This window comes from Manacus candei, unplaced genomic scaffold (genome assembly GCF_025592945.1).
Source record: "Manacus candei isolate 608988 ecotype Guabito, Panama unplaced genomic scaffold, ASM2559294v1 h1tg000049l, whole genome shotgun sequence".
Taxonomy (NCBI): domain Eukaryota; kingdom Metazoa; phylum Chordata; class Aves; order Passeriformes; family Pipridae; genus Manacus; species Manacus candei.
The window spans coordinates 13,083,774-13,100,886 of NW_026138097.1; the positions used below are offsets into that span (position 1 = coordinate 13,083,774).

A 17,113-nucleotide genomic window follows, 5' to 3' on the forward strand; every position below is an offset into this window, starting at 1 on the left:
TGGACCTTTAGTTTCCACTTAAAATTAAATAAATACTTTACATGTTTTCAGTGGTTATCAGTGCTGAGTGACTCCACTGGACACCTGACAAAAATCCTGCACATTATTTTTAATGTCTTTATTCAGACTGTTTTACACCCAGGTTCTTGAGCCTGAATATGGTCCTAATACCAAAACAGATCCTTGAAAATGAACCAGAGTCATTAAATCTACTTGTCTGCCCTTCACCTTCAGGAGAATTCTATCTGTTTTAAAAAAATGGTTAAAAGGAGGATGACCACAATGGGAGGAGAGTTCAATCCATTCCCTTGGAAACGTAACAGTGTATCTTCACCAACATGAGTAATGCAGACTTTGGCACTGCAAGTTTTACTATGTGGACAGATCAGTGAACAAGTGAGGGGTGGAAACAGTTATTGTCTCCAGCATGGAATATCCATGGTCATCTGTAGATGAATAAGAAGCTGGACAGGGAAAATATGAACAAGGAATCTTGATAAGTGTCTTCTCAGCAGAACAATACCAGAGGCTTAAATCATTGAACAAAGCACTCTTAACAGAAAAGAAGAAAATTGTGTGAAGCCAGATGTACAAGTCTGATTAATCTCTTTCAGCTGAGGTTCTCCATACTCAAGAGAATAATGAGCAATTTTGTAAGATGTTGGTTCCCAGTGGGGTTGTGACCACTCAACACTGTGTAATAACTTGTATGCTAGAATTGATCAAAAAGATGATAGACATCAACTTCCCCACTTTTGATGACAATAAATTACTTAAAAGATAGTTGTGGATGTCACAATATTTGCTACACATCAGACCTTTGACAAGCAGGGCAGCTCTTACCCCTTCCTCACAGATCATTTTTCTAACAGCTACAGTTGCTGCATTTCCTTTGTTGTTTTCAGGAGATAGATAAACACACGTTTATTTGTTGCACAGGTGTGCTCATGTATGGTTCTTCTCATGTGTTTGTGGTACACTTGAGCTGAACACCAAGCACACTGAGTCTGATGCTTCTAGTCACTGAAGATGGCTGGAGAGTTGGTTGGCACATGCTGCAGATACAACTGCTGCAGACAAGGTTCTAGGAAGTTCTGAATGTGTGGTAGCAAATGTTGCTCTAGCAGGGCTGGTAGAAAAGCTCATTAAAATCTTCAAATTCTGCCCCAGCTCAACTACTGCATGGAGAAAGAGGACATGCCTGAGAATCCTGGGCTTGTGGTAGAGCTGGTTGTGTTTGCTATACTGCCAGAGGCACAAAAGCTCTTTCTCGACTCCTTGCCAAATATAAGCCAGCATTGTACCCTGAGGGCAAGGAAAGGCAAAAGACTCCTAGGTGGTACAAGTAGAAACACAGCCAGGAGATCAAAGGATTATTCTCCCTCTATTCAGCACTCCTTAGACTGTATCTAGACTACTCTGCAAGCTTAGGATGCCCCAGGAAAGATATCAAAAACCCAAAATGAGCTGGGCACAGGGCCACTGCAATGGTTGAGGGCTAGAGCACCTGAGGGACTGGGCCTTGCTCAGCTTGGAGAAAAGAGAGTTTGCAGGGGGAATACCTACCAGCAGCTTTCCAGTCCCTATGAGGAGGTTATCAGTAAAGTGGAGCCAGACTTTTCACAGTGGTGCATGGTGGGAGGAGGAGACGCAGTGGACAAAAAGTGAAACAAAAAAGGTTCAAGACTGGATTATAAGGAAAATGTTTCCCCACCATGAGAAGAGCCAAATAGTGGAGCAGGTTTGCTCAGATAGGTTGTGCAGCTGGCATTCTTTGGAGTTTTCAAGACCCAGCTTGACATAGCCTGAGCAACCTGGTCTGATCCCATACCTGGCCCTGCTTTGAGCAGGAGGTTGGATTAAAGACCTGCTGAGGTTCCTTCCCAGCTGAATGACCTTATACTGTGACCTTTGCTGGACTATATACAACTACAAGTAATACAATTTGTCATAACGCTAATGAGTTACTCTTTAAATTCCATCCAAATTATTAATTCTGTAAAGCAACATGCAAGAAAAGAAAACCAGTGCCAAAACCAGTGTGGCCTATTGAGGGAGCTCTACAGTGGACATGGAGTGACGTCCCTGATATTTGCTGGTAGCATTTGGACAAGAAGCTTTTACTTTTTCAGGTCTTCTCCCCAGTAATCACTTGTGCCTAAACAGCGGGAGTCACTTTTCTTATTTCAATGAGTTTTTGAGTAGATTCATAAGGACAAGTTAAAAACTGTTCTCAAAGATTTGCCATGCATCTCTTGCTGACTACAGCAAGATCTGCAGAATGTCTTCAGAGAAGATTTGAGACAGAAATTCTTTACTGTTCTTCTGTATCACTTATGCATCCAGGGTTCAAGTTGAATTTGGAGAACAAAAGCATGGCATGCTTAGCCTAAAGGGTTGAAAAGTATAGCTCTGTGTGAATTCCTGTGCAAGGCCTTGAAGAGGGTTTCAAAGACGAGAAGATTTCCTGATGCTGGTATGTGCTACGTACTCCCCTACAGGTAGCAGCACAGAGAGGAAGTATGAGAGAGCAACTGCATCAGAGTCCAGTTTCTCATGAGAACCTGGTGAAGGAGAGCTGCTTTTGCTCAGTTCCTTCTCCTTCAAGCACACAGTGAGAGAATTGTAACCTCTCTTTATGAACATAGCCTGTCAGAGCAGGCAGCTGGAGGTAACGCCACAGTGGAGGAAGCTTGTAGATTATTTACAAGGGCTTATTTACAGAGGAGTCTTCTGACACACATGTGACTATTGTGCTATAAGATACTGCAGAGAGTATTTACAGGATAAATTTTATTTGCAAATACTTTTATAAAGCTGTCACTAACAACCAGTTGTGTTGTGGCAATGCAGCAGAACCCCAGGCATTCACGTTCTCAAACCTCATTCTTGGCTTCTCTGCACTATCAAAAGTAACTTTTGAGGACCTAATATTTCCTACTCTGCTAAATGTTTGCCTCTAATTATGAATTAGTTTTGACTCTACATAGACATAACTAGAAAGCACAATCTCAGAACTAAAAATGTGCAATGTGTCTCTTCAAAATCTTAACTGAAGAAAGCAAGAGAATGCAAAAGACTTTTCAAAGCTTAAATGCAATAGTAAAGTCGCCAGATACAACCAAAGCTACACCCTACTCAAATATTAGACTAAATTTGGGCTCAAAGACACTCAGATGTTGCTGGGGTTCCATGTTAGTGGTATATATTTTGTTTTCTGAAGTTTTAGGGGACTTTATGGGTTACTGGCAACTCAGTTGGAAAATAAAACTAATTTCAGAAAACATTATCTATGCTGGTGAGCATCAACAGCTTAATGAATCAAGATCAAAGGCAGCTTTACATCACCAGGGTCTATCAAATCAGATGTGACGAGTCTTATCACTTTTGGCCATTAAAGATTTTACGATAATCTTGGGACCTTATCCCAGCACCCCAATTAAATTTGGTCCCAGGTGATTATTTCAGCTTGTCCTACATTTTCAGTAAAGGAAACTGTAAGTGTTGTTCTAAATGCCTGGGTTCTGCATGTGGATATCGGAGAAATAAACCAGCAAAAGAAATTCTGTCCATGAACACTGTCTAATAATAATAATAATAATCATATCTAAAAACCAGTATAAGGCTCACCGGGAGGTGACTGGCCAGAAGGAAAAGCAGAGCAGTGAAACAAATATCAAAACAGCTAAGGTTCATGTTTTTCTCCTAGGGTTGCCTATCTTCTAAGGTTGTGTGGGCACTTCCACACCCTGTGCTGTGACAGCGACATTCCCAGTGGAGGCAGCATCATCAAGACCACAGGAGATGGCATGAGGCAAAGCACTGAGCATCTTCTGCAGCAGTGGTGGCACCACTCCCAGTGGCTGCTCTGCAGTCTGCTCTTGGCTCTGGCTCTGTTTCTATATTGTCCCATCCCCACAGTACCTCAGCCTTGAGAAGAAGCATGCCAAGGTTGTGTGATTTATATTTGCTAGAGGCAAATCTCTTTTCCTTTCACCTTTAAAAGGGATTTTTTCTTTTCATTTTCCCCATGATTAAACATGCTCCTACGTGTTTATTTAGGCCTGCTCTTTTATGTGCATTTATTATCAATTGAAAGGCCAATCTTTGTCTTGGCACAGGTGGATAGATATTTGAGACGGTTCAAAATGCATTCAGAGGTAAGGAATGTTTCTTTCCAATTTCTAAAACACGTATTAAGCCCTTGGTCAAACTCTGCAAGTCAGTTTTCATGACTTTATTGAAGAACTTTGGGATAAGTTCACAGTAAGAGGTGGTCAGACTCAAAGCAAACTTTTCTTTCCTCAACATTTCTATTTAAAATATTTCTCCTTTTTTTTTCCCACTTCTGACCATGCCTGTAGTAATTCATTGGCCTGTATAAAGCATGTTTTCCTGAAATAAATACACTTATGTACAAATACACATATATATATTTAAAGAGAAGTGGAGTTGCTTCTGTGTTTTCGCTGTGTACCTGAACCCTTCACAGGATCACATCTCTCACATTCTTCTTGAACAGACCTACCAGACCATTAAACCACTGTCACTCTGCACTAGCCATGCTTAGGATGTCTTAATTTGTCCTTCAACCTTTTCACAAATTCTTCAGTAGAAAAATATGTATGCAACAAGAACAGAAAAAAAATGCACCTCGAATGCCAGAATCCAGATTTTGGTTGTTTTCTCACATACAAGCTGAGGATGTCTCTGGAGTAATTAGTAAAAGAATAGCATTAATTCTGCTTCTCACTGATAAGGATGCTTCATTAGGATTGATTGCTCATTTCCAGAGACTGTAAATGGCTAATATAATTTCCAGTGGAGAACACAAGGCACTGAGCAACATGTATCTCCTTTAGACCACCAAAGTAAATGGACCCTTAAGAACAAGCTCAATACTTTTATTTATAAGGAAGGTATAAATGAGGGTTTCAGTTCCACCAGGAATAACTGTCAATTAAATTAGGGCTCTATGACTAAATTTGCATCTCTGTTCCTTTTCCCTGAAGGTTCTGTATATGCATGTACAAGACACTGTCTATATGCCCATACAAGACTTTATTTAAGACTGGACGAGACACCACAAAGTAAGAGAATTCACAGTTGTGTTTCACTTTCATTGGAAAGTCATCACCATCAAGCAACTCACTTATAGTTGGAGCCTGATTCTACTTCACACAAAATTTGCAGCTGCAGAAAATAAAAAAACTACACCAGAAGCTCTCATCCTTTGATTCTTTTGCTTTTGCTTACAGAAGAAAGGTTTATGAATGAAGGACATTTAGTACCTGAGTTTTTTCCTTTGTTATTCCTATTTTTTTATTTCTTCCATGTTGGCCTAATTTCTGAGCACCTACTTATAACTGGGACAGAGTGTTATGGGAAATCATAGGAAGTTGGTTTTGTCCTCATGTGAAGCCATTAATACTGCTGCCTGGCTTTGCAGGCTGCAGGACTGCCCTTTCAGTTTGTAGTATAGGGCAAAATATTAATCATTATGTGCAGATTTTGACAGGCAAGAAAGTAAAGAGGTTTCACATAAAACGTACAGAACTATACAGAACAAAAAGGTGTGGTCATCCAAACAGAAACATGAAGAGACTACATAGAGATGTCAGAGAAAACCAGAACATGCTCTTTCATAATGAGCTCTTTCCTGATATAGATATTAACCTGAAAAAAACAGGTACTAACTGTTCAGGAAAAAACCCCAAACTACAGTGTATTAATGTGGGTTGAGCACTTCTCACATCAGCCCTGAATATATCAGGGCAGTGATAACACAAGATCAACCCAGGGCAAGACTGGTAGCTGCCCCAGTACAGAGATGCATCACACCCTGTGTTGAAATCAGGATTTTGAGGTGCTGCCTCCTGTGCAGCAGCTGCAATTATGAGCAAGACTGTTCAAAAGGTGCAGGCAAGTATTAAGGGAACCTTCTTTAGTCTGTGTAAATGTAGACATCTTTGCTTAAGCAGTTTAAATGAGAGACTGGAGAGAGGAGACCCACCAATCTTCCTTCCACATGTACCTAGAACTCTGAATCTCAAAAAGCTTGGACACTTGTGAAAACATGGGGAACACAAAAAGAAGCCTGTGTTGTCTACTGTTGCTAGTTTCCAAGCAGTAAGAGATAAATTGCAGCATAAACCCATAGGACAACAAAATCCTGGTCATTTAGAACTGGAGCTGGACTCACCAGTGGGAGAGGAGTAGTCAGAGCAGGGGTGGAAAGGGGGAGCAGTTGGGCAGACAGTGTAGGCAGGTAAGCAAAATGGCAAGAAGTTATGGGACAGAACTTCCTGTGTCAGGATCAGTGGGACAAGTAAACGACAAACATATGGAAAGATAAAGGGTGTGTGGAGGGGGACCCGCCCATATGGCAGTTGAGCGTACAAGCAACAAAGGGCAAAAGGAGAAATCAAAACTCTTCCTTTCCTCTCAACTCCCATGCCTTTCCTCATTAAGGCCATTTAAAGATATCCTAATATTTTCTTGATACTTCCTTTCCCATCAAAGCACATCCTGAAATTTCAGTGGTGATGGTAAATTTTGATGAATAGGAGTGAGGAGGTTTAGGAAATGCCACAGCAATCTTAGGTAATTACAGCTGAGAGGGGAAGTGCCCTGAAGCAACCTTGATGAAGGTTTACTCTGAAGATTTCGTGATCCCTGCCCTAGGTACAACACATACGCTACCAGTACACACAAAAACAAGTGCAAACAGTGTTACAGAAGGAGGAAGAACATTGAGAACCTTGCTATAATGTCAGTATTTCCTATAAGGGAAATGGTGCTGAGGGTCCAGGAATACCTACTTACCAGTTAAGTGGCTGGCAATCCTGGCAATAGGTTTAGGAGGCAGGGCAGGGGGCTGTTTGAGGAGGGACAACTGTTTCACTGGGGTGTCCTCATGGTCTCCAGGGAAAGCAGCAGATTTTTTGGGGGGAAGTAGCAGGACTGGCTTAGCTGTAGGATCTTGGGACAGGAGGACGCCGGATTCATTGGATGTGGGGCTCTCTTCAGACACTGGAGGACACAACCACATCATAGACCCAACAACGTTACGAGCAAAGCAGCAGCGGATACAGCCAATGTAAGACAAGAAAAGCAGCACAGCAATGCAGATTAGGAATGACTAATAGATTGCACTCAAACATTGTATAACATAGAAAGGAGGAAAGAAGGAAGGAAAGAAAGAGGAAGAGTAACACACATTTACACAACAACCAAATTTCCCATTACCTCTGAGAGAAGCCAGCTCCCTTATGTCAGGCTGGGATATATTCCCACATCTTGAACACAAATTGAGCTTTAAAATGTCACGTCTCTGACGGTCTGTCACCACAGCTTGCTTAGGACCAGATATGTTAGCAGGTGGTCTCTAAACTTATCCAGTAAATGTAAAAGCACCTCACAGGGTCTACTCTGTTTCAAAGAGGCTGCACAACTGTGCAAGATCATGGATAATTACTTCTGCTGCTCACTTTTTCTCACTCTACCTTTGTCCACAACTCTTGGCAGCATAAAGTGATGCAGAAAGAGGAGCTAACCTTGATGTAGAGCATTGCTGTCTCTCTGCATGGGCTGGGGAAGAAGTGCAGCCAGACTCACCTAGGGTAGGGCAACTGGATGTATTAGTTACTGACAGATGCATGCATGGTGTGAACATCACCCAACACCACGTGGCAGCTACAGGTCACGATGTTGTACCCCGGGGTTCAAATATGTTGTCAGCTCTCCACTCTGATGCTTATTGGCACATCTGAGATGTAGGCTGAGAGTTGGAAATCTATTCTTATATGTTCACAAAGTGCAGGAACTTCGTCTGACTCCAAAAGCAGCTTAGAAGTAGAGGTTACTTCTATGCCCAGTCAGTCAAAATTTCTTGTGGAGCACTCAGTGACATCTCTATGTTGTCACCTTTTATATCAGAAGACCTTCATCTTCGACAAAGAATTCTCAGGGCTCAACACCAAAGTCAAAAACTTTTTTCAAATAGCTTAGAGTATCTACATGATAATGTAAAGAAGATGTTACCTGTCCCATCCATGATCTCTGTGGTTGGGAGCACCTCATATGAGCAGGGTTCCACAGATGCTGGGACTGACTCCAGTTCTGTTAGGGCTGGCAGGGATACCTGGCTGGAGCTCAGCACTTGCCCAGAGCCCAGAGGCTGTCCATTCTCCAAAGCTCCTTCTTCATTTGGTATGGAAAGTTCCCCATCTGTTCATAGTTGGAAGAAAGCAGAATGACAAAAAAGATCCATAAATAAGATGCAGAAAGATTTTTAAATGAAATTCACTATCTCCACTAGCTTGCTTCAAATGAGGAACCTGGACTGAGATCTTGTATGTATACATGTACTGGGTTTGCATGGAAAGGTTTTGGTAGCAGGGGGGCTACAGGGGTGGCTTTTGTGAGAAGCTGCCAAAAGTTTCCCCTATATCTGGTGGAACCAGCTCCAGTCAGCTCCCAGATGGACCCACCACTGGTCAAGGTCAAGCCCATCAGTGGTAGCACCTCTGGGGTAACATATTTAAGAAGGGGGAAAAAAGCCATCCAGAGAGAGGAGTGAGATTACGTGAGAGGAACAACTCTGCAGACACCAAGGTCTGTGAAGAATGAGAGGAAGGAGATGCTTCAGGCACAGATATTACCCTGCAGCCACGGTGAGGCAGGATGTCCTCCTGCAGCTCATAGTGATCCGTGGCTGAGATCCACCTGTATCCCTTGGAGGACCCCACGTTGGAGCAGGGGGATGCCGACTAGAGGCTGTGACCCTGTGAGAAGCCTGTGCTGGAGTAGGCTGCTGGCAGGCCCTGTGGCCCTCTGGAGAGAGTAACCCACACTGGAATAGGTTTGCTGGCAGGACTTGTGACTGCACGGGGGACCCATCCTGGAGAAGTCTGAGAGACCACCCTGCTGAAGGGACCCATGCTGGATGAGTTCATGAAGAACTGCAGCCCATGGGAAGAACTTACATTGGAGAAGTTTGTGGAGGACTGTCTCTTGTGGGAGGGGCCCCACGCTGAAGCAGGGGAAGAACGTTAAGAGTCCCCACTGAGGGGGACAAAACGGCAGAGACAACATGTGATGAACTGACCTCTGCCCCCATTTCCTGTCCCCTGTGTCAATGGGGGGAGGAAGTAGAGAAAACTGGGAGTAAAGCTGAGACCAGGATGAAGGGGGGGTGGGGGAAAGGTGTTTTTAAGGTTTTATTTCTTGGAATGCTACTATGATTTGATCGGCAATTAATTAAATAATTTCCCCAGGTCGAGTCTGTTTTGCCCATGATGGTAATCGGTGAATGATCTCTCCCTGTCCTTCTCTTGACCTATGAGCCTTTCATTGTGTTTCCTCTCCCCAGCCCAGCTGAGGAGGGGGGTGACAGAGTGACTTGATAGGCACCTGGTGCCTTTGGCTTGTATCTCCAAAATACAACTTGTGCAGAGCAGTTTTTGGAGATGTCTGTCTGAGATGTTCTGTCCACAACAGTTTCACAGAAGTCTGACAGCATTCCACTTGCTTAAGGGGTTATTAAGATTTGGGAAAGATCCGTCAAATATCTCAGCTGATTTTTTGCTTACCCTAGGATGGTCGTTACGAACTATGGTCTAAGCTGGTTAGTTCCTGACCATCCTCGACATGCAGTTCCATCCAGTGACAAAAAATATGTTTTCCCTCTGTCTCTGTTGAAGCTGGGAAGTCAGGAATGAGAGTGGGCTGGAACTGAAGCTATGAAGCTTTCTTAAAGAATACTAATATTCACATATATCTAATTTATAATATTTTAATAATAATAACAACAAGAATTACTATCTTCCCTTACACCAACTTTTATGCTATAAGGGACACAAGCAAAATCACAGGAGTATGTCCCTATTTCAACACAAATAACCACATTTTATGTAAGGGAGAAAATAACTTTTATAGTTGCCTGACATAATGTCTTGGTACAGGGATATATCAGATTCCATTTAGAAAGCCTGTTTTTATAGTTACGAATAATATCTCCTCTATCTGAACAAAATTTCTGCAAGAGAAGCTGGCACTTTCTTTCCTATCAAACACCACTTTACATTAGAAATAATAAAGAACAGAAGCAAGGATTCAGATAATTCTCTATGGTGTCAACCTGCATGATTTTTATCTCAGAACTTGTTAAGCACAGCACTCTGGTATCTGGAGGCTATGACTACATGGATATCTCAATTACAGTTTTAAAAAGGAAAGTGTTCAGCCCCTATGGTTATAAAAGGAAGCCTGAAAATATAACTAAAATTTGACCTGTAATACTAAAAGCCAGCAGGCAAATAAGCAGAGCCTAATTTTACTAAGCATTTAAATTACTTTTTAAAGGGAAACTCAGGATTTCAGGATCTGGTTTTTGATTTTTGGGCACCTCTGATTAGCCACATTACTGCTCAATGTGGAGCTGTACATCATTCAAGTGAGTGCACATTTTACCCTCACAGGGCTAAAATGTGCAAACCACTTTGGAAAACAATACTGAAAAAAAAAGTTAAGTCTCATTTTGGTGTTAGGACATAGCAATCAACAAGTCTGACAGCTGATAACTATTCAGAATTATGCTTCCACCATTTAAAGCTTCTCTATAGTGAGTGAAGATGGTCTCCTGTTTATTTTGGAATTATTATAAATACCAAGAAGGTCTTGACTTTCTTAGTTTTGCTGGAGGCTTTTTGAAGACGCAGAGAGCTACTGTGGTACACAGTCACATCATACTAGACTGAAACCTGACCCATGGCTTTGAGAGCAATCGACTGAGCTGGCTAAAAGGTGGCAACATGAATCAAAGCTGAAGGCTTTGGCCAAGTGTTTGCAGCACAGCCCCCTTTCTAACTGCTGTGGTCATTCAATACAAACCCATTTATTTCCCTAGGCAGCAAAAATCAAACAACAGTTCAGCCAATTGAATGTTTTTCAGCTTGGCTGTCTGAGTAGTAATGCTATGTATTCTGCACTGGCTCTGTCTCCCTTTTATAAACACACACACGATTACATGTGTTTGGGATAAGGGCTGCTGTTCTCTCAGTTACCTGGTTTCATCAAAGAATGTAACTGTTTCTTATGCAGAGCAACTGCTTCTTGAATGAAGGGTAGTGATTGTCTCCAGAAATATATTCATTAATTCAGTGCATTAATTCAGACTAAATTCAAGTGTAACTGCGAGCAGAGAAAAATATGCATGACGAAACCAGAAACATTTGTTTTTTGGAGGGATATCTACATATTTTTCACAAAGTGAGATGCCTATCATAATATGCTGAGCATCTTGAAATCGTACTGTCTTAAGTGCACTTTGTGCTTCTCAAGGTATATTAGCATGATTTAAGAAAACAGCATTCAAATGATCCATGAAGATTTATGATTGCAAAAAAGTAAAATATAAGGTAAAATTTTGGCTTTTACTTTTTGTCATAATAATAAGCATGACAGCTTTCTGTACTGAGAGAGTAACCTTTTTTAATCTTACCTCTGAATATCTCTAGTCTTTATTTAGAGTCTAAAATTTGTCCCTGGATTTGAATGAAATCATCAGACACGGCACAGAATCATGACTGAAATATAAACCCTAAGTCAGGTCTCACTTGAAGAAGAGCTACATGGGGAGCTGCTCAAGTACAGCAAACAGGTCAAAGATGCGGATAAAATAATTTGTAGAGTGAAGAGTATCTTAGTGAGAATTAATCTTGCATCAGAGACATTCTTGACAAGCAGACATAAAAAACAAATTATGTATTATTTTTAAACTACTAAAGCTGTTCCACTTAGATGACATAGAAATGAAAAGAATCATGGTAATGCAATTATTACATAAACATGAATGAACTGATTATGTTCAGAAACTGGCTATGAGTTTAAAGTTAATTTTGCACAGGGATAACATATGTAATCTTTTGTTCTCAAACTTGCTAAATCCTTTGGTGTATTTTCACAGAGGCTGATGCTACTTAGTGGAGAATGACTTCCTCTAAATGGATGAGCTTTGATAACATCGGTTGAATCTGGGTGAAGCTGGACAGGACCATGAGAGAGTAGCTTGACCTCTGCAGCAATGGGAACACATGAAGGCTACTCTTCTGTTACTCAGGACACTCTGTACACCTGAAATTACTGAGGAAACAGGACCTCAGAGGAAACACTCTGATGCAAAGGACTCTACCCAGACACTTTAATTCACCTCATCATGCGAAAAAAACAGCATGGGGTGAAGGCTCAGAGATGCATAGGTGATGTATTCAAAATGTATGGCCCCTAACCATGGTTTGTACTCCTGAACTCCTCTGCTATTTCCACTCTCAGGAACTTTAAAAAAATTGCCTGGTGTGAGGCAGCCCACAGAGCATTATGCTGACTGACACAGACCAGTCCTTTTGTGTTCTTCATGCTGTAGCTCTGCTTACCCTCTCACTGTGTCTTTTACTCTGAATACCTTTGACTATGGAACTTCTTGCATATCTAAAAAGTGTCGTGCTCATGCATTCCTTCTACAGACCAATGGCTGTGGAAGTCAAAATGGAGAGTTTTAAATCCTGGGAGTTTTTCGAATTGGGTTGTCCCTTTCAGTACTTGCTCCCCAGTAAGACTGTCCAGGGAAGCATTCTTGATGGCAAAGGCTAGAAGGGCAGAGAAAAATTCATTGTCCTTTTCTGCCATGAACTCTATGGGTAGGGGATGAAAAATTGAATGCTCTTGCACATGGTCAAGACCTGTCCCTGGAGCTGTTTCCTGGAATTGGTGGCTACCTTAGCCCAGTGGCTGGGATCCTCCTCAACTTCAGTCTCTAAGCAGACCTGATGTTTTGGGATCTCATGGAGTTTGAGACAGGCTGCTTCTGGAGGACTTCAAAACCTTTCCATTTCACTGCAACACAACTGAAGCGGTTGCCATCCTTCCTCCTTGCTGCATTACCAAAGCCACTTCTTCAAGCTTATCCTCACATACTGCCACAAAACGTACCTTAGCACGTAAGTGCAATACATCCAAATCTTGTCAGCATTTAGGTTACCTGAAATTTAAGTCTAAATCCATCATTTTGATTAGAGAGAGAGTATAAAAATATGAAGACTGCCCATGCTTCTTTAAAAAACCATTGTACCATTGCCTCTGGAGCAAACAAATACACACTCATGTTCAGAAATTCTTCACTGCAGGCAGTCTCATCCACGTTCAGATAAAGGAAGAAGTATCAAAATACTACAAGTAGATTTAATTCTTTGACGGGGACTGTGAAACAGAGGGGAATCCTAAAGACAGATGTTTTTGGGGTGGTTGCCCCTTCATGGGAAAATCAAAGGTGTTTATATCTAGATGTAGGAGCAACAGTACAGCAAAAATGTGAGTTCTTCTAAATGCTGATGTGTGTTTTGTGTTGAAGGTGGAAGTGATATTTTTAACCTCTCAACACTGCCTGACCACAAACTATTAGAACAGCAGGAGTCTCACCAGATACTTCTTCAACTTACTATTTTCCAAAAGTACAGAGTATTTGAAAAAAATTATAACCTTTGCCTACATTTTCAGAATACTCAAGTCACAAAGCCCTGGAAATGGAAGATAACAGAAACTGATTTGGTCATGAGTCTGGCCCTTTGCAAGAAAAGAGCTCCCCGCAGTTCAGCCTGGAGCAGTTTCACTTGACTAGTTTAAGTGTGGGGGTCACTGAAGTGATAACAGCATTTCTTGTTTTTCAAATATAGCAGCTGGACTGCAGTGTCTCTCCCATGTGTGAATACTATGACTTACTGCACTCAGATAACTTTCACCTGCTGGATGACAAAAAGTCCTTTGAAAACCAGCAAATCCTGAAGCAAACATGTCAGAGCATCATTTTAAACAGCAGGCAAACAAACTAGATAATTCTGGTTTTCTTCAACACAGAAGATATGACAAAACCAACACTAAGCACACAGCAGGAATTTTTGTTCTTAGGTCATTCTGTCCACACTAAGTTTACTTTAATCTGTATGGATTTTTTTAAGAAAGTAAAAGCCAAAATTACTCAGAGGCTGATTCTGTCTGCTTTGTCCACTGCTTAGGAAAAGGAGACAAAGAGATTTAGCATTATGGCTACACCTATTGTCTGTGCAAGATGCCTCTCTGTATGCTACCCTAATCAAATAATGCCTTGTGCAATGAAATGCTTAAAGTCTGCTGTGTTTTCTTGAAAGATTAGAGATTATCTAACAGGAATTACAAGGAAAACGTTACTTCCACTTAAGGTTCACAGTGAGATATGATATCATTTATTAGAATTACTCAGATTATTACACCACTGAAGGAAATAATGTTTTTGCTCTATACATCTTGCCCTGCTCATATCTTTGTATCATAAAAGCTGTCTGATTACTGCTGCTATTCTTGTGTATTACCAGTTTCTTCTCTGCCTGACCTCTTTCTTTCAGGGAGGGGTACTAATACTTAGCTTCCTGTGTTTGTAACAAGCAGGAATAATAACTCCATAGTCAGTAGGGTACTGACTGTGGAGTCCAACTGGTTTGCATTGTAGTTTCCCTTTTAGTGGCACCTGACGGTGAAAAGGTCCAACGTCTCTGCTTTTTGCACTGGAAATAAGAAGTGGCACGTGTTTCATATCAGTTTTGAAAAGGTGAAAAATTACTATAAAGAGGAATTAATTTCTTTCTTTCAGACAATGACCCCCAGAGAGCTTAGTTTGTGCCTCACAAGACGACACAGAAGATCACAAACTACAGCAGTATTTGATCAACAGAGAAAGCTGTAGTGCATTGGTAGCAATGCAGGGGGAATCTCTCTGAGTTTCAATGTAGAAGGCAGAGTCAGGCTGCACAGAAAAGATTTTTCCTGGGGATACCTTTAAGTGTATGTAGGGATGGTTCAGAAAGCAGCTACATGTGGGATGTGAGGCAGGGATTAAGGAGGTCACATCCTGGACACAGGTGTGATTTAAGGCTGCCTTCTGAGTTGGCTGAGGCATTGAATAGGGAGCTGAGCCCTGGCCTCCCCTGGGCTGCTCCCCTGTCTCATGGTGTGACAGCCTGGACCATGCCTCACTGGCTGTGGATTTGATCTGAGTCACACTCTGAAACATGGGCAACACGAAGCAGTGAGAAGAGCAAATCTTTTGCCAGGAGCTGCTTCTACCCTGAAGTTGCACCTAGGATGATTTCTAGGCCAGCGGGATCTTACTGAGAGCACACTGTTAAATCTGAAGGATTAGAAGCATCCACAGTACATAACTAGTAAAACCTGTAAAATTTAACGAAAAGCACTCTATTTTTTTGTTTGTTTTGCAGTGTTTTGCGTTTTTTCCCACTTAAAAAACCGAAAAGATTGGGTTAGTAATATTTAATTTCCTTATAAAATAGACTAAAAAGTAGGCAGCAGATTTAAACACTCTCAATTATAAAGTAGACCATGTTTCTAACATCTGTGAAAGTTTATAACTTCTATTAACTTCTAATAGATTTTGTACTGGTATTGTTAAAGACTCTTAGATTTTGAATTAATGAGGCTTTAAAGCATATACATAAATTCTATTCAGATTAAGAGGCAACTTTGTCATGTTTTTATATAATTTGTTGAATTAATTGCCTTAGTGATTGACAAGAGAAGCAGCAAACCAAATAAAAGCTGCAGTTAAAGTCTGACACATATGTAATAGATGTCAAGTATGTATTGCATTACCAGTGTAAAACAATGACGTTTGTAAAACAATGGCATTTTGCATAAATAAGACATTACCAACTCAACAAATTAATTATCCTGAATAAGGAATTGTTATCTCTTCTGAGCCATTTCAAGGGAAAGTACACCGTTCTGTGCTTGTCAGGATCCAAAACCTGTCAATGTTTCCCTTTTCCACAACAATTAATCCCGAAGTGACTCAACCAGACAATGGTAACACACACAGGCATGGACCCACTTCATCCCTCCGCAGTCTGGATGCTTTGCTCTTTTGCAGTGACTAGTGCCTGTTGCTGTGATTTTTATTTCTACTGTTTTACATTTCTGATTAATTTTCATTTTTATTTGCTAAATACCTGTCACATGTATCCAACAGAATGGGCTAGACCATGGCAAAATCAAGAGAGGTGTTTGGAGACCTTTTTCTGCAGAGTCTTGCAATTCAGGACTCCATTCCCAGTTCCCAGTGTTATAATAATGTAATGTCTGGCTGTAAAACTATATGGGATGCCAATTTAATGTTGTGAAAGGAAGAACACTTACCTTTATCAAAAATTTCTTTCAGCACTCCTCGCTTTATAAGCTCCTCTCTGCTTTGCCTCATGGACATTTTTCTTTCCAAAGCTGTAAGCAAAGGATAAGGGTAAATATAAATAGAAAAGAAGGGAAATAATTGTTTTAAAAGGCTCTACATCTTTTAAGGCATTTTAAAAAATGTTCTTTTTCCTCTTCAAGTCAATGGCAGTTTAGCATCTCAAAGGCTACTGGCAGTCCAGAGAATCTGCCTGCTGCTGTAGTGAGGCTGTTATTGACAGAAATGGCTATAGACTGGCTGATTTGAGGACGTCTCCACTCCCATTGCTTGATTTTGACATATGACCCAAGCATTTCTGTGGAGAATCAGAGACAGCAAGGGGAGAAAAAGGAAATTAGTGCAGAAGCTGCAGAGTGAAAGGTAAGAAAGAAAGCAACATATCACACCAATGAAAGATGGGGCCACAGAATGTGGCCATGGACTGTCTCCAGATCATGGAAGAGGACAGAAGCCAAGGCTTCTTGGCCACCAATTCCAGTGAGAGCAGATCAGGGTGGGGCAGTGCAAAACATAAGCCGTTTAATAGAGCCTTCTCCTGCCTAGAGGGATGTTTTTCCCTAAAGAGATGTAAATGACAGAAAATCCGAAAGAGCCACTGCAATTTACACCAGAACTGAACAGCTTGAGTTCTGTATTGGCTGCTTGGAGACTGTGGTCACTGAGGCAGCAAAACGACAGACAGAAAATACATGTTTCTTTAGTTCAGCAGTAATTAAAACAATGTCCAATTAACCAAAACACCACAAAGGACACGCACTCAGGCAAAGACCTGAAAGCCAGCAAGCAAGGGGTGCAAGAAGTGATGTGCAGCAGAGGCTGTGA

At 41.2% G+C, this 17,113-nt stretch overlaps 1 protein-coding gene across 6 annotated transcripts in view; it reads right to left on the reverse strand.

The window, feature by feature from the left end:
* The window catches only part of PHACTR1 (phosphatase and actin regulator 1), a 301,109-nt gene that overhangs the window by 59,648 nt on the left and 224,348 nt on the right, over positions 1-17,113 (reverse strand). For 5 of the 6 annotated variants that reach the window (XM_051799185.1, XM_051799182.1, XM_051799186.1 and 2 more), the window contains 3 exons: positions 16,240-16,320; positions 8,044-8,229; positions 6,826-7,032 (listed from right to left, as the gene is read on the reverse strand). In XM_051799185.1, the coding sequence (XP_051655145.1) occupies positions 6,826-7,032; positions 8,044-8,229; positions 16,240-16,320 (474 nt within the window). The remainder of the gene's footprint in view (positions 1-6,825; positions 7,033-8,043; positions 8,230-16,239; positions 16,321-17,113) is intronic. The other variant, XM_051799188.1, reaches the window with a different exon arrangement.